This window comes from Taudactylus pleione, unplaced genomic scaffold, assembly GCF_031769625.1.
Source record: "Taudactylus pleione unplaced genomic scaffold, aTauple2 ptg000114l, whole genome shotgun sequence".
Taxonomy (NCBI): domain Eukaryota; kingdom Metazoa; phylum Chordata; class Amphibia; order Anura; family Myobatrachidae; genus Taudactylus; species Taudactylus pleione.
The window spans coordinates 16,199,920-16,227,544 of record NW_028284516.1 but is presented as its reverse complement, the minus strand read 5'-3'; the positions used below and the strand labels follow the sequence as shown (position 1 = coordinate 16,227,544).

Genomic DNA, 27,625 nt, shown 5'->3' with positions numbered 1-27,625 from the left:
GGTTAGAGGAAAACCAATAAAAGGTAATTGGTATAGTCAAAAGAAAAGAGATACTGTAATTAGTAATTAGTGCGTGAATACAATTTTTTTTGTAGTGATTTTATGCGAGATATTTGCATATTCCGGATATTATTATCATATGTGTGTAACAAATTCTGGATATAGATTGGATGTAGTGAACAAAGTATAGCTCAGCCAAGGATGACCCCTTGGCAACAAGCTTGAGGCGTGTGTCTTCTTGTTGCTAACAGATAGCGATGTCAGATACAGATATGTCCTCTTGCAACTTTGCTGATCGCGCTACAAAGGAGTACACGCATCACGCCATGCGATTACCCGCAGCAGCATATGCTATGGTACGCTTTTTATGTGCACTGCGATCGCACCATGCAATCCTATGGACTAGTGGGTGCGAACATAGTGCGTGAATCCGCTCGCAGGCGTGGTGCGATTTGCTGCGTACGCAACAAAGATGCAAGAGGACACATCTGTAGACAGCTTCCGTCAACTGGAGGAAGCTACAAGCAAGAATGATAATAAACAGGAAAACTAACAGGCCAGAACAACGCCCCCTGCCCTGCAGTGCCCTGGCACTGGTCGCACCACTCTAGTTACGGCCCTGTAGGACAGTGCCCTGAAATCCTACTGTAGGCAAATTAGTATTTGTATTAGAAAAAAAAATGGTCAACAGTCTCACATGCAGCTGATAGATCCAGGAGAAATAGAAGCAAGTAATGTTTTTAATACTGAGCAGTGATTAAACCACTGACATCACAGTCAGAACAGTCTCTGTGGGATGTTGGGACTGCTAAAGGTTCATTGGGTCGTGTAAGGAATGGAAGTGTGGAAGGTAACAAAGCTTAGAGGGCATGTGACCTGGGGAATGGAAGGATAATCAGAGGGTTTGGGTTCTAATTTGGTTTTTGTTTCAGGATAGGAGAGGTGAAAAGGGAGAGAATGAGCAAAGCAGACAGGAATGGAGTGATCCGTGAATGGATAGGAACAGTATATAGTTGCTTTTACTTTGTGGGGACAAGTAAAGAGAAGGTACATGATGTATCCTCATACACCTAGCATCAATACGCCATAAGGTGCAAGATGCCCAGAGGTGTAGCATATTGTTTTTTCTTTTTGCATCACAGAGGCAGTAAAACACCACTGAAAGTGTACTAGACACGCTGGGCCGCAACTTCAACCACACAAGAATTAGGACACGTACAAAGGTGAAGAATGAAGCACAACAGAACTTGGCATAAGAAAAAGCTGCGGCATCATAGCACTTTGTATACAGACTCAGTCGCACACCGGTGTATAAATGTCGTACATCAAATTGATCAGTGCATTCTAGCCAAGTAGTTTTGTGACTTCCAGTTGTTTTATGTGTGTGCTGGAGACGCATATTTTGAGAGAAATAAAAAAAAGACGCTGAGCGTGGCCGAGTCACCCGGGACTGTTTGGCGAAACTGAAGCCACAGTGTATGAGGATGATACATACAGTATGTGTGTGTGAGGATATGGGAAAGGAATTGACCAGGTTGCTGCTCGGGGAAAGAGGACACCATTTCATGTCAGATCTTGTCAACCGTTTCCTTGAAAAAGAAAGCAAGATTATAGTCAGTGATGGTGGCCATATAGTTTGGATTAGGAGTCTTGGGAAGTGCGTTAAATGACTTAAAGAAGCATTCCATGGCAACAAAGTGCTAGTTGGGGAAAACTAATTATTTCCATACCAGCAAGTTAGAGTCACCTTAAGGAATATTGGCAAATTACTGTACATTCCCAGGAACAAAATAGTTTCTCTGTTAAATTATAATATATGTTTATATATATTTAGTTACATTTTACTTGATGCATATTTGAATCAGAAACTAATTCTCCCATTCCATGTCTCATTAAAACCTGGAAAGAACTTTCCATAATAATAAAATGAATAAAAATATTACATTAAACGTGCAAAAACTCTTTTGGGCATACTTGGTTAAATCAGTGGTTGTAACATAAACAGAAGCAATAGGTTTACTTTCAAACTCAGTTCATGGAAATACCACCATAGTGTTTTTTGCTTCAATGTAATACAAAGCTGGGGCCGGTATGAATAATGTGAGGTAGAATTACAAGGCTCTAGTGCTGAAGGTACTTTAGATGGCTTTTTTAAAGGAAAAAAATAAAAATTCTACCCACACTGCTCATATTTGTGCTCTTCTAGGCAACTTCATACAAGTGAGCAGCAGAAAAAGAGTTTTTCTATAAACATCTTTAAAATGCTGAACATATGTCTCGCATATGCACCTACTGGAAAATCTAACCAACTGGGAAATATGACAGATAAATGGACTTTAGCTAGTAAATGTGACAAGGCTAATTAGTCTTTCTTCCCTCTCTCCAGCTCTTAACAGGTTGGAGTGGGGAATTTAAATGCTCTAAAAAACGATAAGAGGAAGGAGTTTTTTGTCACGAACATGTCAATTGGAAGAAGTCCAAAAGTAATCAGGAGGATTTCCTTATACTGTAGAAGTGAAAATGGAAGAGAGTTTTATATTGTTTCCTTTCTGGACGGCTTTTTCAATTAATTTCCAGTCTCTGCATATTTCTATATATAATATATTCAGTGCTATTTTTGTAGAAAAATAGGTTCAGGAACCCTCGGGGGGGTGGGGGGAGAGCAGAGGTGGGCAGAGCAGTGAGCAATGTAGACAGAGCTACAGCGGGGCTGGGGCATCAATTGGTGCATAACAATTTTTTTTTTAAATAAATTGTCAAAGTTTGGGCTGTCGGGGTGGGTGTTATTATAACATGTCAATCTATCATAGAATATAAATAGAGCACACACATACAGGCCATACCACTCCATTACACAGAGAGAGCACAGACACATATAGGCCATACCACTACATTACACAGAGAGAGCACAGACACATATAGGCCATACCACTCCATTACACAGAGAGAGCACACACACATACAAGCCATACCACTACATTACACAGAGAGAGCACAGACACATACAGGCCATACCACTACATTACACAGAGAGAACACACACACACATACAGGCCATACCACTCCATTACACAGAGAGAGCACAGACACATATAGGCCATACCACTACATTACACAGAGAGAGCACAGACACATATAGGCCATACCACTCCATTACACAGAGAGAGCACAGACACATACAGGCCATACCACTACATTACACAGAGAGAACACACACACATATAGGCCTTACTACTACATTACACAGAGAGAGCACACACACATACAGGCCATACTACTACATTACACAGAGAGAGCACAGACACATATAGGCCATACCACTCCATTACACAGAGAGAGCACAGACACATACAGGCCATACCACTTCATTACACAGAGAGAGCACACACACATACAAGCCATACCACTCCATTACACAGAGAGAGCACACACACACACACACACACACACACACACACACACACACACACACGTCACTCCATTACGTCGGGAATCTCCCGAATATCGAGTGCCGCTCCCGACCCCCTGGAAAGGCAGGCAGGCCTCCCGGCCGCCGTCTGCCCCCGCCCCCCCGACTACAAGAAACCCCCGCAGCAATTCGCTCTGAATTGAGTCATCGTGGCTCCGCCCCCTGCTTCACAATGCCAATATTTTCGCCATTGTGAAAAGGGGGTAGAGCCACGATGATGCAATCGCGTGGCCCCCGAAATAGCGTCATTGCCAGGCCACGCCCCCACTGTGTGCAGACATTCGGCTCCCTCCGGGAAGGAGGGAGGTGTATGTCGGCAAGTATGCATTACACAAAAGGGGTAGATGTACTAAGCCGTGGAGAGAGATAAAAGTACCAATCACCTGACTGTCATTTTTAAACATTGCCTGTAAAGTGAGTTAGGAGCCGATTGGTTGGCATTTTATCTCTCTCCAAGGTTTAGTACATCTCCCCCTTTAAAGTGACTTGTCTAAACTCAAATGGAGCTAACACTGCAATTTAAATTGGGATCTCCAGCATGCAGGGGCGTCTAAGAAAGGAGGGGGCCCGTGTGCACTCCCCGTGCGGGGCCCCCTCCTTTCTCCCTGGTGGCCGGCAGCCGACTAACGCAGCTAGCCAGCCACCAGAGCCTTAGTTAACTCCAGGCACTAGAGTGTGCCTGGAGTCTAATGCACATAACGCCGGAAATGGCTGCGATAGCCATTTTTTAGACGTTCTGTGAATGCGCAGTGGACTCCGGGAGTGCCCGGAGTCTACAGCGCACGCGCAGAACACCGGAGAATGGCTGCGGCAGCCATTTTCCGGTGTTCTGAGGAGCGCAGACACCCGACGTGGGACCACGGACAGGTAAGTGTAAAATAATATGGGTGCAGTGTGTGCGGTGCGGGGCCCCCCGGGACCCAGGGGCCCATGTGCCCCGCACAGACTGCACCCATTATAGTTACGTCACTGCCAGCATGTTCTCAGGGTCACAGTTTTATACTTGGCACCTATGACCACAGAGTTACTCATTCACACTGCTCTAATGGAGCATACACACGGTCAGATTTGTCAGATGAACGATTTGAACTATGAACGATTTTTGACTGCATTAAAATGAATGGAATCGTACAAATCTGACTGCAAACACATCAGATGTCAGATATCGTTACCTGACCATCGGGAACGTGCATTGTTCAGATATGAATGATTTTTTAAATCGTTATCGTTCGTTTGCACCATTAGTTGTGTTGATAACGCTAGAAAGTTCTTGTTACGTTATGACTTGACCATAATTTTTGTAATTCATCGGTTTCAGGAGGAATAATCTTGTTAGTTTATACCTTATACCCCTTTTCCACCAAAATCCCTGGTCTGTCCCGGGATTTTTTAACCAGCATTTTGCTGTGTTGTACCTGGCTTAGACCCAGTTTCCACTGCACCCTGGTCGCCTCCGTTTCCACTGAACCTGGGTAAGCCCAGCAAAACCCGTGTATGTCATTAAAAATGGCCTTTATTAAGGCAATTTTTAATGTCATCCACATTTAATGAAATTTTTAATTACATCCTTTATTATTTATCATTATTATTTATATTTTTATTATTTAACATTATTATTAATAATAATGATATTATTTAATTTTAATGACATCCTTTATTCAGGCATCTCATCTGGTCTCTGTGTGATTAGATCCTCAGCCAGCACCCTGGAATGATCAATCAGCGGCTTTTGCAATTACCTGGGTCAAAAAACCCGGGTAAGAGCTGTTTTCACTGCAGTGTTATACCCCTTTCAGACATATCGAGAATCCTGGGAATTTAGCCTGCCTCAGCCAAATTCCTGGGTTGCCGCATATGTCTGAAAGGTATCTACCCGGGAACATGTTCCCGGGTAGCCAAACCTTCAATCGACCAGGGAATTTCCTGGGACTTAAGTACCTGGAAAATAACCTGCTTATGTTTGAATTGTGCTACCCGGGAATTTACTATTCCTGGGCTGCACCCAGCAACTTTTAATTGAGTTGGCAGATCAGAGCGTCCTATAGGATGCTCATCGCTGCTGCTTTGAGTTGGCAGCGCAGACGTTCAGCGCTGCTGCTTTCAGTTGGCAGCGCAGAGTGTCCTATAGGACGCTCAGCACTGCCGCTCACCATCCCCTGCGCCGGTGGCTGTGTTGCTGTAGAACGCAACACTGGAGGACCCCAGCCGGACGCCGGTGACACCCGCCAGCGCTGGAGACCACAGACAGGTCTCTGGGACAGCGGGCCGCCCGCATTCCCGCTGGACCACCAGGGCAGTACATTAACGGAAGGGGTCTCTTCCCCATTGAGGGGGGGATGGCAAATAGGGTATAAAACAAATAATTTATTAATAAATTAAAATGTAAAAAAAAAATTTAAAAAAATGGCTGGATTGGGATTGGCCGGCTGCGTTTTGATTACCTCATCAGCGACAGCTGCATTGGGGATAGGGTAGGAGGGGCAGACGGCAGAGGAGAGGTAATCTAAAAAACCCTGCTCTTGTCTGAAAGGGGTCTACCTGGGAATTTCCCGGGTAGACGCTGTAGTGTGAAAGGGGGGGTCTCGACCAAATACCCGGGATTTTGCACAGGATAAATTCCCGGGTCTGAGCAGGAAATTTCCCGGGTCGTATGTCTGAAAGGGGTATTACTGGGTTTTACCTGCTAAAAGCCCTGCTCGATACCAGGGAAGAAATCCTGGGTCTGTAGACCTGGGATATTTTCCTTGGAGCCGTTTCCACTGAGCAGAGTCCCGGGTAGACATGGCAATTACCCGGGTTTTTTAGGCGATGGAAAAGGGGTATAAATAGAACCTCTCCCTGTTCTTACATCACAGGGCAGCGCATGGCTCCTGATCACCAAGGAGGAGTCGGCACTGCAGGGAGAGTCTGTGGGGGCAGTCCGATATCTGTGGGAGTGCTGGGCACACCCCAGAATGATGAAACCGGGGGTATGCCGCTATGCCATGCCCCCTCCGGTAAGGTCTTGCACCTTCTTGGCATAGCGCAGGTGTTTTTTTTGCCGCTTTGGTCACTGACCCCAGTGCCGCTGCCGCCCATTCACGCGTAGATGTACAATTACAAGTGTTGCATATTAAATGAAACAGTGCAGTCTTATGATGTGGCTTTGTCTCATTGTAGCCACAATGACACATATCAGAGTAAATGAGTAGATGTAAACACAGCAGCTGAAGCAGAGATACATGCAAGTCCATCTTGCACTTTTGGGACTGCACATACTCCATGAGTGTACAAATCTATTGGCGGCTCACACGAAAGAAACTTAGATGTATCACTACTGGCTGATGTAACCGCTTGGCAAGGGCGTGTCAACTTCAGACAAATCTTTTGCACTATGGATAGCACTGGTGCAGGTGTGCACTGATGAGCACAGCTGTGAAACCAAGCACATGCATAGGGATGGTGGCGTTACAGAGATATGTACAACTTGGCGTCAAGTGAATATCCGCATTTAGGGCCTCATTTACTAACAAGTTTTATCACCAAAACAAGTGATACATTTCACTGTATATGATAAATGGTGCTCCAGTCAATCCGTTCCCAACTGTCAACTGTTAGAAAAATGACAGTTGGGAGCTGATTGGCTGGAGCACCATTTATCATACACAGGGAAATGTATCACTCGTTTTGTGATAAAAACCCGTTAGTAAATGGGGGCCTTAGTTTGGTGCAAGCAATTGGGTTGTATTTACGGCCAACATCTCTGCTTGCAGCCTGATACCATATATTTGAAAGAAATCCATCCAGCTTATGTGGCCTATTCATCATCACTTAATTTTTACAAAAGCAGGTGAAACAAAAAATTTTCACCTGCAATTGTAAAAATTAAGTTATCGGACCATTAATCAAGAAGGTAAAGCAGGAGAAAGGAGCACCTACTTACCTTCCTTTTACAGAATGGACAGCTGTCCCCATATACTAGTATGGGGACAGAATTCATCAAGCTCCAAAAATACAATATTTTTGGAGCTTGAGTGCGGTAGCATTTGCCATCTTCAGAAGGCAAATGCTCCCACTTGTGGATCGCAACCCGCTCCTTCCCCATGGGAAGGAGGTCCGGGTTGCGAAGAGAGATCCTATCAAATCCTTCCGCCCCTGTCCGGCTCCTTCCACCGGACATCGGGGCTCTTGTGCACATGCGTGACCTGTAGGTCGTGCATGCGCACTCCCGTCACTGCGTGAACCAGCATCACACACACTGCGTCTGGGATCCAGGTCTATGACTTCCAGGTGTGGACTGGTCAAAAACAGACTGTATAATGTAAATAAATAGGGAAAAAAAATAGAATAACAATTTTTTTAATACCGTTAGAATAGGAAAAATGCTTTATTTGGAGAATAAATCATTTTGTCTTTCTTCTGCACCTGCTCTTGCATTTTGAGATGGTGTTAGCATAGGAGGACAGTCATCATTCTTACATATACGGTGAATTGCTTCCCCATGGTGTGAGCATTTGCAATATCCACCATAAGTGATACCCATTATGTGGGGCTTGATATATAGGAAAAATCTCCGAAACCAACATGTTTTATCTGGATTTAGAGATTCTCTCCCTTTGATAAATAAGCCCCTAAACCTAGGTACACACTATACTATGTAACAAACAATGCGTCTGTCGTCCAAATTTCACTAAATCGCGGAACGCATGATAATCAAGTGTACACATTATGCAATCTTCCAAATGACGGCACAATATGCAGTCGCGTCAAACAGACCCTCTTGGTCCGCCAGGTCCATGGAGACTATTAGCGCCAGGCGTGCTTTTTGCATCTTCTTTTGCCAAAAATGAGTCTCAGTGCTGATTAATTTGATATGCGAAACTTTTTATTATCTGTGTACAACTTAGTCTTTCAGTCAGCACGCGAAGTGCTACGATGCAGCGGCCGCAGATTTTTTTTCCCTGCCAAGTTCTGTTTACAGTCTCAGTTGATCACAGATATACAGGTGTCACATATAAAACTGATCAGCACAGTCTCCTGGTGTGTCCAAGTTACATCGCAGGCGCATAAAAGATTCCCAACGCTAACAGAGTTGCACGGGACCCGACGGCTCACCCACACCAGGCAGATCGCGCTGCATGGCGTATTGACGCTAGATGAGAAAGTAGCAGTGGTGTAACTAGGGCAGGGCGAGCGGGGTGCATGCCCTGGGCGCCGTTGGACCGGTGGCGCGGGGGGGTGCCGCTGGCCACGGTACCGGCCCGCCCGCCCTAGTTAGCCAGTGTAGCGCCGACTGCAATGAGTGCGGTCAGCGCTACACATTTACACAGGACCGGCGCTAGGCTTCCAGCGCCGGTCCTGTGCTGCAAGCCTGAGCCCGTTCCCTCCCCCTGAGCGTTTGCCCAATAGCGCCAGGAGGCGGGCTCAGGCTGTGCATAACACACGCATCGCCGCCAGCGCTGGCGGCGATGCGTGTATTAAACAGCAGCCAATTAGAGTCAGATAGACTCTCATTGACTGCTGCAGCACCCACTGCAAGAGCCGGACTAGGAAGGGCCACTACAGGGGGCTCTGGATAGGGGGGGGGGGGCGATCACTACAGGGTGTCTGCATAAGGGGACCACTACTGGGAAAATGGCATGGGGGGTGGGGGACTACTGCTGGGGGCACTATATAAAGGGCACTGCATAGGGGGGGGGGGGGACTACTACTGGGGGCACCATATTTAGGGCACTGCATAAGGGGATACCGCTACTGGGCGCACTGCATTGTGGGGACTGCTACTGGGGGCACTGCATAAGGGGGGGCACTGCATAAGGGGGGGCCACTACTGGGGGTACTGAGTAAGGGGAACTACTACTGGGGATACTGTATAAGGGGCACTACTATGGGCCTGCATAAGAGGGACCACAACTGCATACTGGGGGTACTGTATAAGGGGTACTACTGGGGTTAAGGTGCATATGGATAGGAATGTTCAGCGTGAAAATAAAGGGGTGTGTCATGTTGACACGCCCCATTTTTAAGTGACGCACAGCTCGGGGTGTTGGGGGGGGTTTTCCCTTTTCAAATTTGCCCTGGGCTTCAAATACCCTAGTTACGCCACTGGAAAGTAGACATCTGTATTGTGTCCAGTGATTGCATCCAATTAATTGTTGCTCTTGTACACACTATGCAGTCATTAGTGCCAAACTTCAGAGGTGCGAATGCCCAATATACTGTGTGGTCATGTGGTTCTGCGTACATACTACATGACGTGCACCACAGCGTTCATTGCATCATCCAGTCTGACGTGCAGCACAGCAGATTGCACAATGCAATGAACAACGGCCGGCAATGATGAACTGGGCATTCCCCTTTATACGATGTGTACAATATATTGTTCCGATTCGCATCAGAACGATAAATCTTATAATGTATACACAACATACGTCTTTCAGCATTACACCACTATTTTTTCTGTTATTATACATGGAAATAATATAACATATGGTTAGCCCATTTACTGCAGTGTCTCACTGCTGCAATCTTGATAAGGCTTCTACAATATGTACACAAATAGACAGTACACAGGTAAAGCTTTTCAAAAGGTATAAAGCTGGTCACACATCTAAAGATTATCTGTCCAACCAGCCAACTAGTTGATTGTTTGGAATGAAAATCTGGTAACGTATGGGAGTAAATGATGATCAGCAATTTGCTCCTAAATGCCAGAAAACAGATGAAAATGGTCGTTCAGACAAGTTTGTTAAAATGTTTGATCTAAACAAATTGTTCAAACAGTTTTTGTCCATTTTCTGGCGCTTGGGAGCAAATTGCTGATTGTCATTTGCTTTCATACCTTACCAGATTTTCATTCCAACCAATCAACTAGTTGGCTGGTTGGACAGATAATCTTTATGGTGTATACACTCGGTCAGATTTTTCTTCAGATCTGAACGATAACGATTTAAAAAATCGTTCAATCGTTCATATCTGAAGGAAAATCTGACAAATCTGTCAGATCTGTCAGATGAACGATGCGCGTTCCCGATCTGATGTGTTTGAGGTCAGACTTGGACGATTCCATTCATTTTAATGCAGTCAAAAATCATTAAAATCTTTTAAAAAGTTCAATCGTTCATCTGACCATGTGTAGGCTCCATTAGATGTGTGGCCAGCTTAAGCCCAAGAGCAGATTTCATTGATTCTGGTGTGTCTAGCACAAAGCTTTATAACACTCATTACTAGCCAGTACTGGAATGACCAGGTGTATTGCCAATGTCAGGGATATGCCAGGTCATATGACCACAGTTAAGTAATATAGGGGTAGCTGTACGAAGCCCAGAAGCGTTATCAGCGCACGTTATGTGCGCTGATACCGCTTCTCCCCGATGTATGATCGGGGGTCTGGGCGGTAATTGACAGGGGCGCTATGCGCCCCTGTCATTATCGGCGCTGCTATCTACAAGATAGCAGCGCCGATAGCCTGGGCTATGTACGAACGGTCACAATGTCTGACCGTTCGGCCGGCTGTAGCCGTCGTTACCGACAGCTACAGCCTGGCGCTAGCCTATCCCCACAGCAGGGACAGCGCTGTCCCTGCTGCCGGCTCCAGGGCACCACACGGGAATCTCGCGATACTTGGGAGATCCCGAGCATGCTCAGTGGAGCCGGCCGGGAAGAGACACAGCGCATCAGCACTAGGCTGATGCGCTGTTGTCTCTAGCGGGTAGCGCCGGAGGGGGGAGTTAACGCTCCCCCTCTCCGGCTGATGAGATGTTTATACATCTCATCGGTAGTGCTTCCTGCTTCGCCTCGGTAAAGAGGCGAAGCGGGAAGCGTTATAGCGGCACGGTATGTGCCGCTATAATACATCTACCCCAATGTGTGATAAGGTTTGAAATCTAGAAATATTTTAGCCAATCAGCAATAGTTATCCTTCATAGAGCCCTATGAAAAGCTCTCTCTGCAAATATGAAGATAACACCATACATCCCAACATGACCCATTTCAGGAGGGACAAATTGTTCTGTTCCTGGACAAGTTATGATTGCCTCACCTGTGTTGAACTAGTTAATTGATAATAAGGGTGTTTCAACACAGGTGATGGCAATCATAAATTAAGAGGGAAGTCCAGGAACAGAGCATTTTGTCCTTCCTGGAATGGGTCATGTTGGGAGGTATGTTCAGTACCTGCAAGATGAGGACCCAACAGTGAACTATAGAACTATTAAAATGGACTTAGTAACATGAGGTGCCCACACAATTAAACATCAGTTTTTCAGACATTAGAACAAGCACTGTAAACTAGTCATGCTCTCAGCATTTCTCTGTGATAAAATAATAGAACAATTATGTTTCAAGTCAATTAGATAGATTAACTTATGCATGATTAAGTCACAAAACACAGCCCATCAGGGGTATTTGAGAAGTAAGCTGCTATACTCTGACCTATGCTATTTCAAGAGAGGTCACCATTTTGGTCAGATTTAGCCTGAATACTGAAATGAACCTTCAGCTGTAGCTGAGTGCAATAAAATAGATAACACACACATTATGGGGCAGATGTACTAAGCTCTGGAAAGTGATACATTGGAGAGAAATAAACTACCAACCAATCAGCTCCTGTCATTTTTTAAAAACCACCTGTAACATGACAGTTAGGAGCTGAGTGACTGGTAGTTTATCACTTTCCAGAGCTTAGTACATCTCCCCCTCAGTTATCTGATCATTTGAATAAGAAAGATAAATGCCTTACCATATACTCCATGTTGGAAGCAGGAGGATACACTTGACCTCTCAGTGTGTTATGCAGATCCAGGATGACCTTCATGTCACTCTCCGTTATGGCCCTTTTAGATCTCTGTTTGGCAACCCACCATTCACCATCTTCATCCATATACTTTTCCAAGAGGCTCTCTAACTGTGTGGCATTAGGAATCAACATAGTAGCAACTGTTTGAGCTATGAATAGCCAGACAGCCACCCTGAGCCACTTTCCTGCTGCACAATTCATGGTGAAAGGTCTGGGAACTCTTTAAGGGATGAACTCCAAGCCAAATCTGGCTGTATATACTTCCAAGATTCTCCTGTGTGAAGACAGGCAGCATGAAAGGGGTCAGTAGGAATGTATGAGTTCAGCACAGGAATTAAGTTCCACAGTACTCAAATGGTCATTTTTGAAGATTTAGCTCAATGTAACTTTCCACACTAATTTTGGATGTAGATAAACTAATAGGATGGGGAATACTGTACAATCCAGCTACAAAGTGCTGACTGGATACATTTAACTAGCAGAAAAGCAGATGAGATTTTTCTGTTTATACAGAACTTCCAAGAATTAAACAAAATTTCTTGCATGCATTCTACACATGTAACTCCCACACTCATGTAAGCCATGCATGCAATACAGAAGATTTGTAACATTGTATCTATAAAACAGGAAATCTCTGTACTTACAGAATGTGCAGTGCCACTGAGGCTGCTGGATGCTGTGGGCTGTACAGTAACAACATAGACCTGCACAGTCACTAGAAATAAGAAACACAAGGTGACTGGTTACTTACTGATGCAGAGAGGGGTCTGTGCAGAGCCAGGGAACTGAACTAAGCTGTGCTGGGTGATAGTCACACAGTGAGCACCGGTTTTCAAAGCAGAGGAGCTCCTGCAGATGCAGGGACTGTGCGGGGAGGAGCCAGCAGCAGGGACTGGGTACAGACTACCCCCCCTCTCCTGATTGTCATGTGCTCTGTTCTCTGTGCAGGTGGGTGGTCCAGCATGCAGACAATACACTGTATCAGTTTCAGCACAGTGGTGCTGTGGTTTTATGGTGTTGTGTTTGCAGGGCTGCAGGTGTAAAAAATATTAGAATATGTAGTACACAATAGTAATAAATAAATTAATTGGAAAACAACATACTTGCATTAATAGTAATACAATCCCTTCAAACATAGCAGCAAATACGCATAAAAATTAAAAAAAATCAGACATGTACAGTATGCAGCATCATTTGCAATAAAAAGGAATAGTACAATATTCTAAATGAATAGTTTTTTTTGTTTTATTTATTTTTTTCTTTATATTAAATGTTTAGTAGAACTCCAGTAATCCAAACTGTTTGGAACCCGAGCGTAGTTCAGATAAGTTTGATCAGATAATTGATCATGTACTAAACATGTATTTATGGTTTATTTTGATTTCCCATAAATCGCATTCAGATAATTGACGTTTGAGATAGGGATGCCCATTGAAGGGCTCACCATCAATGGTACCATCCGTGCTTAACATCAATGGCATTAAACCATGAGTAACAATCGATGGTTTGAACCATCGATGGGTGGGACATGGCGAATGGCAGGCCCATCAGGAGAGGGCAGGGCTGAGCAGGATGACAGGGAGAAAGAAAGTTTGCAGGACCAATCAGGGAAGGGGGCAGGGCTGAGTCGACCAGTGGGGATGGCACAGTGCCTGCTGTGACTGGGGAAAAAAATCATCGCTGAGTCTCTGCCGTCAGTGGCAGAAAACCATCGGAACTCCACCATCAATGGCAAAATCATCAACCATAGATAGCACCCCATCAATGGTTGCTAACCATTGAAGGTCGATGGCCATCCCTAGTTTGTAATAATTTGGCCTGCAGAATCTGCATTCTAAAGTATCTAATCTATGAAAATGGCAGGTATGGATGTGAATGGACTGATAAGAAACCATGCAGTTTCTGTATTACATACTGTATGTCATAGGAGTACTCTTTTTTGCATAGCTGATTTGAAACCTAGGAATTAAATTTTGTTTTTGCCACACTTGTCAATTAATAGGTGCAACTTTGGACTGCACATTCCTGCACACCTCATCCATTGCAGCAATAATCTGTGTGCCAGGGCCTGCAGATAATCTGCTGGGTCTGTATTCTGATCCAAACACCTGTACAGCTCATCCTCCATGGCAGCAGTCCAGTCCTGGATCATGTGACCAGTCCTGGGTCATGTGAAAATCACCTGCTAATACTCCAGTTCTGTGCCTTCACTGCTAATTCTATCTGCCAAAAATCCAGTTTTAGCACTTACATAGCTCATCCTCGGTGGCAATAGTCCAGTTCTGGGCCTTCACAGCTAATTCTGTCTGGCAATAGTCCAGTATTAGCATTTACATAACTCTTTAAGCTGCATACACACACAACGATTTTGTTACCAACGATTTTCTGCCAGATTATCTGTCAGATTTTAATGTGTAATGAACGATTTTTTTGAACTACAAACGAGTTTTGCATATTCCCTTTATGAAAATCGTTCAGTTGGTCAGTCTGACTGAACTACAAACGTGAACGCGCATGAACGATAATCGTTCATCGTTTTAACTCAGAAAGTGAACAATTTTTTCAATGATTGAACGATAAACTATATTGTTATCGATTATCATTCAAAAAATCGTTGTGTGTGTGTATGCACCTTTAGCTGTAGTCCAGCCCTGGGCCTTCATAGTTCAATCTATATGGCAGTAGTCCAGTTGCAGAACCTGCACATCTCATCCTTTATGGCAGTAATGATCGCACAGCAGACTTGACACCTGCACAGCTCATTCTCTGTGGCAGTAACCCAGTTACGATACCTGCTCAGCTGACCTACAGTGGCAGTAATTCGGTCCTAGGGCCTTCACAAAGTCAGTTTCTCCAAGCTCCCGAGGACAGCTCATCCCTCACCAGCTCGTCCAACAGGTCATGCAATGCCCTTATAATTAACAACTAACAAGTATAATTGTTTTGCCTTGTAAGCTTCCTTCTTTGTGTCACTCTCTATCCCGTTATACTTATAACCCTTCTGCTACCTATTGTTGTAGCATGCTCAGTAGACCAGTCAACTTTTTTAATTAAGGGACTAAATCAGAGACGGGCACATTGGCGATTTTTACTATTTGCTATGGGACCCCCCTAAGTCTAGTTATGCCCCTGTCCGGAGGGTGAACAGCGGAAGGTGTGTGTAATGGCATTTTTCATGTAACGATGGGTTGTCAACCCTGTATGACCCTTCTGTAGCTCAAACCTTTTTCTGACTATTGTACTACAGATAGTAATGTACTGTTTAGCAGTATAAACCTGTTATGTAAACGTGTTTGGGCGAATGCACAGTTGAACGCAAGTCCATTTGCCAAGTGGTCCCGTGGCCAAGTCCATTTGCCAAGTGGATTTTCGCACTGTGCATGCTCCAGAACCAACGATTAGCAAATATGGGTGATGCGGAGTTGACTGCAGTTCAGTCGCATCCATCTATACTTGTGACTTAGTAGGTGGAGCAGGGCTGTAATGGAGTGTCTCACAGAGGCAAAGTTTAGAAGGTCGCAGCGCCAGAATTGAGGGCTATACAGAGCTGTATGTAGCCGTAATTTTGCCCTTTTTTCAGAAGAATTTTCTGCACCAAGAATATGGCTTGTACAAGGGAGAACTGATCATGATTATAGATACCCACCCACAGGAAACCCATGCAGGTACATGGAGAACATACAAACTCTACACAGATAGTGTCCTGATCAGACTGGAGCACATGACCCATTGCTATGAGGCGGCAGTGCTAGTCACTTTGCTGGTTCTATTTACTGTATATAGTTATATTATAAGACAAAGTAATTACTATGGAAGCACCACTAATCTGCTTTTTGGATACAGCTATATCAAATGGAGAGACAGGCATTTTATCTGGACGTGTATGCTCAGCTATAGTAATGGGAGAATTGCAAAACAATGCAGATCAGCTGTTTTCAAAAATAGGTGTAACAGTCCCTGACTTTCAGCATACTGCAGAGCCTACACTTCACATCATCCTGACATACAACCACAGATGACCAGTAACGTGCTCCCTAATACTTCCTGCAATTACATGTTTTACTTACTTACAGCAATTAGAGATTAATATTCTTTTATCTCTGCTTTTTTTTGTTTGATTGTTTGTTACTGGAGTCCTCAAATTATTTCAATAGTTGTAATTTCTTCCTAATATCAATATGTAAATGATTTCTGTAATTGTTGAAATATTGGGAACTGGTGCATGTGATTGGCAGTGTAATATTGGGCACTATAATATATAATATTATATAGGTCACTTGGTGTCAGCTGCTTTATGGTAATTGCATTAATGGCAGGCTTTAACATTAATTAAAACAAAACATCTGTTGGCAACTGATTGATGTCCTCAATGAATAAACATTACTAACCACAGTAATGTAAGCGTACAATTATTATATATAAAATAGAAAACAACAGGTGTGCTCTTATAATTAGAGATGAGCGGTTTGGTTTTGACCTAGTTCTTTTTGCCAAATTAGTGCAAGTTCCAATTAGTTCTGACTTTTTTTATTGGCTATCCAAAACACATGAGAACCAGATGTGGACATTTTTGAGATCCAAACAAATCAGAGTAAAACTTATCTCTACTTATAATACATTAATAAATCCTGTAAATGTACTTAAAGCTGGTCACTGAACAGGCTTATGTCTGAGGAGCTATTAGTATCTGCCAACTGCTTCTCCACTGGGAACTCCACATGTCCAAAACTAACACAGTGCTGACCACCGACTCCAGGATGTTCATAGGTATTTAAAGGTAACACTGTTTAAAATACAGCTCAAAGCCAGCTTCATTGGAGATGACCAGCTCCCTAATTAAAATGTTGGTGATGATGATATCAGGCATGTGTATATAATATAATAATATACAATGTACCACCGGATCATGGAGAGGAGTTCGCTCCTGCGCTGTCTCCTCCCGTACAGTGATGTGCTGGTGGGATGACATCACTGCAAACTCAGTTGACGCCGCTGTCTAGAGTGCCGCAGGACTATACAGAAATGCAGTCAGACTTTCTGGCAGCCCCCTCCAAGGGGGGGCGTGGCCGGATATAGTACCCGCTAATGGGGGCAGAACGGGGGGCATGACCACAGAATTGCATCATTAAGGCCCAGTCCCCGCTACACAAGGCAGAGATTTTCAGCATTGTGAAGCAGGGGGCGGGGTCATGATGGCGTGACTTAGCGTGAATCGCATCATGCCCCCCCCCTCCTTGGTGGAAATCGCAGGGGAGTTGGCTGCCAGCCGGGGGCTTACCTACTTTTCTTGGAGGGCCGGGAGTGGCACCTGCATTTTGGGATGCTCCCAGACGAATCGGGAGAGTAGGTAAATACAGTATGCATGCAGTAATTAGCTCCTCTGTAGAGACCTGCTGCTGTTACCGTTATCTACCACCACCATTACTGTTTTATCGCTGTTAACCCTGTGCTTTCTGCTATTATCATTGTCTTCGCTGTTAACTCAGTGTACACCACTATTACCAAATAAACCATCCAGACCGGTTAAGGACATCTGTGTGGACTAATATCCATTTCATAGTCCCCTTTTTATATAAGTCCTTTTTTATATAAGTCCTTTATATGTCCTTTTCATAAGTCCTCTTTTAATCCCTTTTAAAGGCCCTTTTTAAGCCCTGCTTATTTATTATCTTTATTCTCATTATTTGTATTATTATTATTTTTAGCATTATTTTATTTATATTTATTTTATAATTTCTCCACTTAGTTATTTGAATTTTTTAAAAGAGCACAAATGGCCTTGTTTTAAGAGCATTAAATAAATTGCCATCGTTAGGAACATGCGATCCCCGCTTTCTTAAAGGACACTTCCTGTTTTTAACTTCCATTATGAACAATAAAGTTTTTGACAAATACTGAATATAAAGAGGAGCCAGCAATAGACCCAATTATCCTTGAAAGAGTAGCAAACTACTACTAAATGTGTTGGACTACGCTGGGCAACTGGCCATAGCCAGGACAAAACAGAGCAAATCAAAGCGGCGTGGCATCTGACATCATCAGCTGCGGCTGCAAAGATCACGGCTGCAACACTGACCGTGGAGGCCTGAAGCACTGGTCTGAAGAACCTGCATGAAGTGTATAAGAAAGGGTCCTGGACTGCACACCCTGAATATATATAATGGGAGGTGCTACCTGTTGAGACTATTATTGCAGGCACAGAAACAGGCAGATCACAGGTGCACAACTCCAAATTACTGATTATATATAAATACATTATGCAATAAAATTTTGCAATAAATAGAGGTTTTAAGCGGTTAAGAGGTTTTTTTTCTTTCCTTTTTTTATAACACTATACGTTACAGATATAAATTAGAGATGTGCAGGTTCGGATTAACTCTGTTCTTATCGCCATTTTACCACAAGTTCGGATTAGTTCGGATTTATTTTATTGGCTATCCAAAACACGTGATAGCCGATAGCCAATAAAATGCCGTTTTGAGATCCGAGTAAATCCGAGTAAAACCAAGAAAATCCGAACCCGCTCATCTCTAATATAAATAAATTAACATATAGTTAATAGGTAATGATTATAAGTCGACAACATTTATACATGTATAGTGGTGTTTAGTGTTGTAGGTTCGCTTTATGGCAGTGTGGGGTTTAGTCTGACATTGTGCATATTGTCTGTATTGTTTATTTGCTTTGTTTATTGGCTAATTATTGGAGGAAAAAACTTGTTTTACTATTTGGTATTGATACTTCCGTTTGCGGTCCATATAACAACAAATATTGGTTCCAGTTGCAGCCATGAGTATGGGGTGTAGTGGAGGCGATTAGTGCAATTTTTATGTAACTTTTTAATATGAATATGTGGGTAACAGTGCCATTACATTGTTTATTCAACTGTGTTGCTGGTTGCCTAGCAACTGGGTGTTGTTCTCATGTGACTGGGCGAGGGCTGATGATGTCACCGGCCGGCAACGTGCTGGCTGGCAGCGGCTCCTGGTGTCTCATTGGCAGGTGTCCTACCTGTGAGAGCATTGGTGCTAATGTGATATTGGTGGGGGTATTTAAGTATGCTGTTTTATGTGTTTGCTCATTCTGCTTGTCCCTGACAGCGGGGTAATACCCGAAACGTAGGATTAAAGGACGTTTTATTACTCACTATTGAATTATCTACATGTGGCTGTAATTTACAACCTTGGAGTGCACCAGAGCGTTTGCTGTACATTACATGGAGTGCCGGGTTTTCTGTATTCATATACTGTAAATGTGTGTGTATATATATATATATATATATATATATATATTATAAGTGGGTAGGTTTCCATTTAATTTAAAAAAGATAAACCAACATTCTTTTTATTATTACAGACTGGCAAATAGTAGGGAAATGTTTGCATAAATGATACCAGCTTATATCACAAATTATAGAAATAGATTGTTTGACTGCCTACAAAGGAATTATTGCATGCCATAATGGTCCTCTTTATTAGACTACACTATAGCTTGTGTTTCGATTTACATGCATTCTATATATAGTATATGGCTTTTTTATTTCACTTGCGAAATGTTTAGTCTTAAATAATATTGATTAATAAAGCCTAAAGAAAGAGGTTTTCAGTGTGTCCGCCACGTCAGCTATGGTGCATACACACGGTCAGATTTTTCTTCAGATCTGTACAATAACGATTTTAAAAATTGTTCAATCGATCATATCTGAAGGAAAATCTGACATATCTGACATGTTTGTCAGATGAATGATGAACGATGCGTGTTCCCGCTTGTCAGATAACGTTATCTGACATCTGATGTATTTGCAGTCAGATTTGGACGATTCCATTCATTTTAATGCAGTCAGAAATTGTTCAATCATTCAAATCATTGATAAAATCGTTCAATCGTTCATCTGACACATCTGACCATGTGTATGCACCATTAGAATTGGACACTACATCACTAAACACAGATTCCAATTGTTTTTCAATACTTGCCTACTTTATTTCAGCTCCTTCTGGGAGAGTCCCATGTTCCGTTGTTTAAAGCTGCAATAAGTGGAATTTTACAGCAGGGGGCGGGGCTAAGATGGCAGGATGCTTGCAAGCGGGTCGATGGTGCCCTACTGTGCAAGCGCACGACGGAGGGAGCTCCGTTGTGCGCATGCGCGAGACCCGGCTAGCTGTCGATGTTGATTGACAGCATGCCCCCTTTGGTGGGCGTGCCAGGGGCACGGCTGCCAGACGGAGGCGTTCCCATAGGAACGCCTACCGTCTGAAGCGGCCCCACTGACATCAGTAGTGATGTCAGTGGGAATGATTTGGGCTCTGATAGAGCCAAAATCACTCCAGGGCTTGCGGCAGTGAGACCCTACCGCAGGGTCTCCGTCGTAAGCCCGATGGTCGCGATGGTCTTGACCATCGCGACCATCATCATGGATGCTCGCTATAGCTGTGGGTGGTCACCCACAGCTATGCGAGCGTCCAAGAGGCCGCTCCATTTTTATGTAGGAGGGCCCTGATTCAGAGCGTCCGGCTCTGAATCAGGCCCTCAATGTGAATGACGTCATCCAACCTACCAGCCGCCAGTGGGATAAAGAGCAATCCCACACTGCCTCCATCCACACTGCATTCAGGTAACTGGGCGTGCAGTTACTAGGATCTTCCCAAGCGCAGCAGGAGGCTGACCTCAGACATGCATTTCTGTGCATATGTGCCCTGTTGGCACGTGTTCCCTCCCCAGCAGTTCAATGTAAATAAATATGCCCTCCGAGACTCCTGTTACTACTGAGCCATACAGAGCCCACGAAAACACCACCGCAAACATAGCGGAGCATAGTGCCACTAACCATCAGGGTGTTTGTCATCATACCACCCGGTGTACTACAATGTCCAGCAATACTACATGTTCTTTCTGCATGGGTAAATAAACCTAAGACCTTTCTAAGCTGTACTATGTGTGGCCACCAGCACCAACATAATGCTCAACACACTTAACACCATTATAACACCATCTGGTCAAGTGCATTGTTTTCCAACTGGACAAATATAATAATACCCAGTGTGCTGAACCTGAACCCAGACACATCTTCTGCTGTGACATACTGCTAACAGCCTACAGACAGAGATAGACGCTAATGTGATCGTAGCTGTGATTTCGCTTGCAATGCAGTAGCAAAAAAATATGCTAATGTTATCAAAGATCATCCATGCATAAGTACACCCACTGCTGCCTTCTAACCTGCGTGCAACAACACATACCTGTATATTTATCAGTAACATCGCCGTCACATCAGTGGCAATCTTAGCCTTGAGGCAGGTCTGACCTGCCACAGCCTTGGGAGCTCTTCAGACATGCAGAGCTGGGTATGCACTCGCAGTGGCTATATGCACGGCCATTTAACAGTGTTTAAATGGACAAACACACCTGCGTTTCAAAGACCACCCCCAAATGCTGTCACTCACTCTACAATGGATTCCTATGTGTATCTGCGATCGCTGTGCACGCACAGTGCGGTTTATATGCATGCGCAATGGCAAACAATTGATCGATGTGCGTGATAATCGCATTAGCGTCCATCTATGAATCATGCCCACAGTCCAGCAGCCACAAATTAATAAGTTGTGGACTCCAGTGCCCTTCCCCTGCTGCGCAATACTCTGCTAATATGTTATGGGCACAGTCACTGCTCTCATTCCAAGCAGCGCACAGGATACCGCTTACACATCGCTCCAGTTACATGCAACCAGTGCAAGTGGAATCTCAACTCAGGTTGTCATCATGCAAAATATCAGCTGCCAAAAGTCCAGATACCTTTGGTGTGGAAGATCAAAAAGTTGCAAGTGACATGGATTAAAAGGATCTAAGGGCCTGATTCAGCATGGATCGCAATTCTGCTTATACGCAAGCAATGCAGTTGCTAATATCAGAGGGGATATGCAAATGTTTGCATTCGCAATATGTTATCAGCCTAACATCCGTACACTTGGGCAACATAGCAAAACAATCGGTAACATCGGATACATGTGCACAGTTAAGACAGGTCAGACCTCACTTAGGAATTGCTTACTTCAGTGTACACTATGAGGCCTCAGGCTGCGTATGGTATCGCAGTGGCTAATTTATGCATGCCCCTGCAATGCCGTCCCAACGCACTGGCACTCCTGCGTTCGCCTGACCAACCCCCCTGTCACCAACCACAAAGGTACTTCCTGTCAATCACTCTTCCATGGGTCTGCGTACACACTGCGCTCTCATTCCCGAACGCAGTGGCTAGTTCGCGCACGTGGACTGAGATGCATATGCACGTGCAGGTCGCGAAAATCAGCCGACTGTGTGCGTCTTAGCACTTGCAATCCTTGCTGAATCAGAGCCTAAGTCAGTACAGACAGACCATAGTTAACCTGTATGAGAAAAATGTACAGTACAGGGATTAGCATGAGTTTTGAAAAGCTGGCAGGTACAAAAAAATATGCTACATGGAAGTTTGCTATGACACTTATCGATGATGCTATAAGGATGACACATATTTACTTTCTAAAACATAAAAGCAAAGTAAAAAGTGAGATCAAGTAGTACAAGAACCTCATAGAAAACCAAAACTGTCTGTAACTAAAGATACTGAGATCTGACAGTGTTGGAGAATATAAGAACAAAGGGCCTGATTCAGACCCGCTTGCGAGCGCATAGTGCTCGCAAGCAGGTCGATTGTGGGCCATTGCACACGTGCGGCATGTGCAAGCCCCAGAGCGAGTGTGAAATCACTTGCTCCGGGGCTCGCTACAAGACTGGACGGCTGTGATGTCAGTAGTGTTCTTCCTGCTTTATTAGTGCAGGAAGTCCACTCGGGACCCTACCACAGGGTCTCCTCGCAAGCCCGATGGTCACGAAAATCCCGACCATCGCCAGGCCGCATGCGCACGCTGTGGGTGGTCACCCACAGCTGTGCGAGCGGCCTGGAGGCCGGTCAAAAAAAAAATAGGGACGTCCTGATTCAGAGCGAGCGCGCGCAAATAGTGTATGCCTCTGAATCAGGCCCAAAGATCTAGCCAACTAACCTGGAGTAAATATGGCATACAGCATCAGAAGACTATCACCTATGCACCAGAGCAGAATGGCATGAGTGAAAGAGCAAATAGGACAAAAGTTGATAGAACGCGAGCTATGCTGAATGATGCAAGACTTGACAAAAGATTTTGGGCCAAAGCAGTACAAACAGCTGTTTACAGTACCTCAAAAATGTATTACATACACTGGCAGTCAAGGACAAGACACCATTGGAGGGGTGGACTGGTAAGAGACCAAACATCAGTCATTTACGAGTATTTGAAAGTAGAGTTTATGCTCCTGTACCTAAAGAGAGATGACACAAACTTGATTTGAAATCCAGTGAGTGCATCATGCTAGGATGCTGTAAACAGAGCAAAGGTTACCATCTATGGGACGTTAACAACAAAAAGCTCATACTATTAAGGGTTTGTCACGACCCTGTCTAGTTGTCACCTTTTTGCCTTGAGACTTACCCCTGTCAGCTGCCCGATGGATCTGTGGGCCTGATTCAGAGCCAGACGCTCTGACCAGAGCGCTCGCTCTGAATCAGTGCCCTCCTCCATGAAAATGGAGCGTCCTCCTGGACGCTCGTATAGCTGCTATAGCGAGTGTCCATGATGATGGTCGCGATGGTCAAAGACCAACGCGACCATCGGGCTTGTGATGAGACCCTGCGGTAGGGCCTCGCTGCCGCAAGCCCAGGAGTGATTTTGGCTCTATCAGAGCCAAAGTCACTCCCACTGACATCATTACTGATGTCAGTGGGGCCGGACTCAGACGGTAGGCGTTCCCATGGGAACGCCTCCGTCTGGCAGCCACGCCCCCGGCACGCCCACCAAAGGGGGCGTGCTGTCAGTCACCATCGACAGCACGCCCCCTTTGGTGCGAGACCCCGAGCGACGTATTGCTCGTCGCTTGCCGGGTCTCACGCATGCGCACGACGGAGCTCCCTCCGTCGTGCGCATGCGCAGTCTAACAACATCGACCCGCTAGCGAGCGAACTTTGCTCGCGAGCAGGTCAGAATGACCCTCAGTGTGTGTAATTTGCCTGGAGGATTTGCTCTGATTATTGCACCTGGCCTCTCCTCTGTCTGTGAGCACTGCTAGCCCTGATTGGAATCGCAGGTGTGGTTCTGATTCTCAGAGCTGCAGAGATGAATACTCCCTCTGCATGTTGTGCCTTCCACCACTCAGAATGCTACTACCAGACCACCTGTTCGTATCCACCAATTGCAGCCAGACCCATGGTATATATATCCTCTCCTGATAGCATTCTGGGCCTGAACATCTCGTCTTCCCGTGGTGTATGGTTCATGCTGTTTCTGCGTTCTAGTGTATCCCTGAAACCTGCTACAGCAATCCCTGGTGCAATCCAGAAAACCTGTTACAGCTTTTGATACCGTTTAAACAGTATCAATATTAGAGAGATTTGATTGCACAGACCAGATTGCCCATACCTCCCATTTCAATATAAAATAACTTTGTCACACAGAAACAGTTTGCGGTTCCAACACACACAAAGGTATTATATTGTAAAAATGGTATAATCAGCCTTAATCTATACAATGCAGCTATATACAGGATAAAGACAAAGATACAATTACCAATACTTCGCCATGCGGTCTGGATCCAAACTAACAGCTGTCTTTCAGATAGCTGGCTGGGTGTTAAGGAAGAAAAGAGAGGAAGAAGAAGAAGAAGAAGAAGGTTGGGATCCAGACTGCATAGGAATTTATAGGTGTACAATTTTCTTTGAACATAAGCTAAATACTCAGAGGGGCTCCCTATTGGCCTTTTATTACTGAGTCACAATGGTTGTTGCTATTCATTGGTTAGTAGGTGGTTGACGTCACTGGAGGTTGAACTGTGTTAGAAAATCCCTTTGTCCTACCCTTGGCATGCAAATCTACAGGGGATGTGTACAGTGATTTTTACAGTATAGAGTATAATTCTTGGCAGGTCTTCATAACTCGATAGTGATCCCTTCCATATTCATTCTGTTGGTTTCATATTCCTGTTGAGACAGAGGGAAATCGGTAGATACTATTCATGACCCATTTATCTTATTCCTAAGCCCAGATATCATATAACTGCTATTTAACTTGTAACATTCACTGTATACCTTTAAAACACATAAACTTCTATGTTTGGAACATTTATTGTGTAAGTGGGTGAATATTTGTATGAGAGGAAAGAGGTGTTTATGTACTAAATAGCATTGTGCGTATCTCAGTCAGTTTAGGGTTAAATGGGATATAAGTTTATTGTAAGGAAAGGCTGCTGTCCATCGGGGTAAGGTTTCCGACAATAATACTTAAAAGCTGCGATTTAAACAGTATTGCTGTACTAACTCTGTTATGTGTTTATGTAATGTAAAATGGTGCCTAACCGTTGTGAGTACAGAAGCATGGCTCGCCATTCACAATATGGCGAGTTGCGGGGGCATGGGATGTGTGTGCATGTATAGCGAGCATGTGCAATTGTGCGTGCGCAAGTGCGTGCGCGAATGCGGCGGGAGCGTGTGTTCGCATAAAAATGGCCGTGGACGATCAAATCGTCCAATGGATGTCGTGTTGCGATTCGTGCGCATTTAAGCGATCGCAACCAATTTATACGGTTTCGACAGTCCACCCTTTGATAGCAATTATACGTTATCACCATACGCAAGCAACAATTAATAATTGGTTATCTGATTAGCCATACTATAAGACATTAGTTAATGTTATTGTTATGGGATGGCATGAGTTGTTAATTTACCCATCAATGAAGCGCTCTTGGTCGAAGGGATATAAAACTAGCCTTATGTGCACACCATAGGCCAGACTGAAGAGGTCGTGACCATATTTTAGATGTGGGAATGCACCTAACCCATAAGGATAATTTTGAATTGTGTAGAGACTTCATTTTAAGATGTTTTGAAATAGCATTAATAACACTTTTATGCACTGTTAAACAAATCCAAATCACATCATTACAAGGTAAGCGTTCTTATGGGACTTCTACTATCATTCGGATCTTATTTCATGTGGACACTGTATTATAAAGTATTGTTCAATGTTCTTAATGATATGACTCCGTGTGGTCATTTGAATCATTGAATTATGCACCCCTGGAGGACATAAAGTAGCCCCTCGTACGCATACCACGTGGACTCTAAGTCGAGGACCAATGGGGAGCTAGTGTGGGAAAGCACCACTCCATGGAGAGGACAACCTTGGAAGAAAGGGGAGATGAAGACTACATTTAAACTAGGTTGTTCTAAAGAAACATTGACAATACTTTATTATACATGGCAATATGCAAGCAAACATTAGATCGTACTCTCTAATTCAGGGGTATAATGTAGGGTATTAGTTACATTAGTATTCACAGCATCATGGGTAACTACCATCATTATTTCATTTTCCTGGTTTCCATTGGAACAACCTTTTGCACACTTCATAGCCGCTGGAACACATCTGATACATATGCCAATTATTAGGATGACCACCAACACTAGGATCAGGAGTTTCCCTATACTTGCAATCAGTCCTTGGACCTACTCTCCTAGACCCGAGAACCATTTCATAGGGTTCAACCAGGAGAACCACTCTTCGACCTGTTCCTCCACTTCAGCGATTGAAGCATTATGGCTCTTCCGAAATTCCCATTTCAACTGCAGAATTTCATCCATTTTCCGGTCTATCACCTCCTTGGGGTGACTAGTGCTATTGGTGATATAACTACAACATTTAACACCAAACTGGGTGGCTAGGGTTACGCAATACCCTCCAGTGACAGCAGTTAAATAATTCAGCACTAAACAATGTTGGACCAGCTCTTTCTTGTATGCTTGCAACTCCTTACCAGTGTACCTAAAGGTGTTATCATATAGCTCGGTGATATTATCTATTGATTTTGCGAGATCTTGAATATACCTAAAATTTAGAGATCCCCGAGCAATCCTGGTGGGATCAAGTGCAACTAAAATCTGGAAGCCAGTCGTCTCACTTATCATTTGAGTGGCTTTATGCACATCACCAGGAATTATGTTTCTCTTATTTCTGTGTTCATAATGTGCATGAAGGTATGGAGAAGGTATGTTCCTATGGACATCAATCATTTCATTATGTGCAAGAGTCATGACTTCAGGGAGTACCTTTCCCAAATAGCATAGTCCACTGGAACTTGGAGAGAGCCATTTATACGCTTTTCTACCACAAATATAATATACATCATCTGGGAGGATGAATGGGATGGAATGTTTCATGATACCGGTACACATCTTTTCTATGAATGATCCCATCCCTATCTCCTCCATTTGGCTAATACAAGTATCAGGTTGTATGATCTTCGCACAGTACCCGGGTGGT

At 44.1% G+C, this 27,625-nt stretch overlaps 1 protein-coding gene across 1 annotated transcript in view; it reads right to left on the bottom strand.

The window, feature by feature from the left end:
• The window catches only part of CRISPLD1 (cysteine rich secretory protein LCCL domain containing 1), a 115,582-nt gene extending 102,516 nt beyond the window's left edge, over positions 1-13,066 (bottom strand). Inside the window, exons 1-2 of the mRNA XM_088471558.1 lie at positions 12,997-13,066; positions 12,189-12,519 (exon numbers count right to left, since the gene is read on the bottom strand). Coding sequence (XP_088327684.1) covers positions 12,189-12,446 — 258 coding nt within the window. The 5' untranslated portion in view covers positions 12,447-12,519; positions 12,997-13,066. The remainder of the gene's footprint in view (positions 1-12,188; positions 12,520-12,996) is intronic.
• Between the last annotated feature and the right edge of the window lie 14,559 nt (positions 13,067-27,625).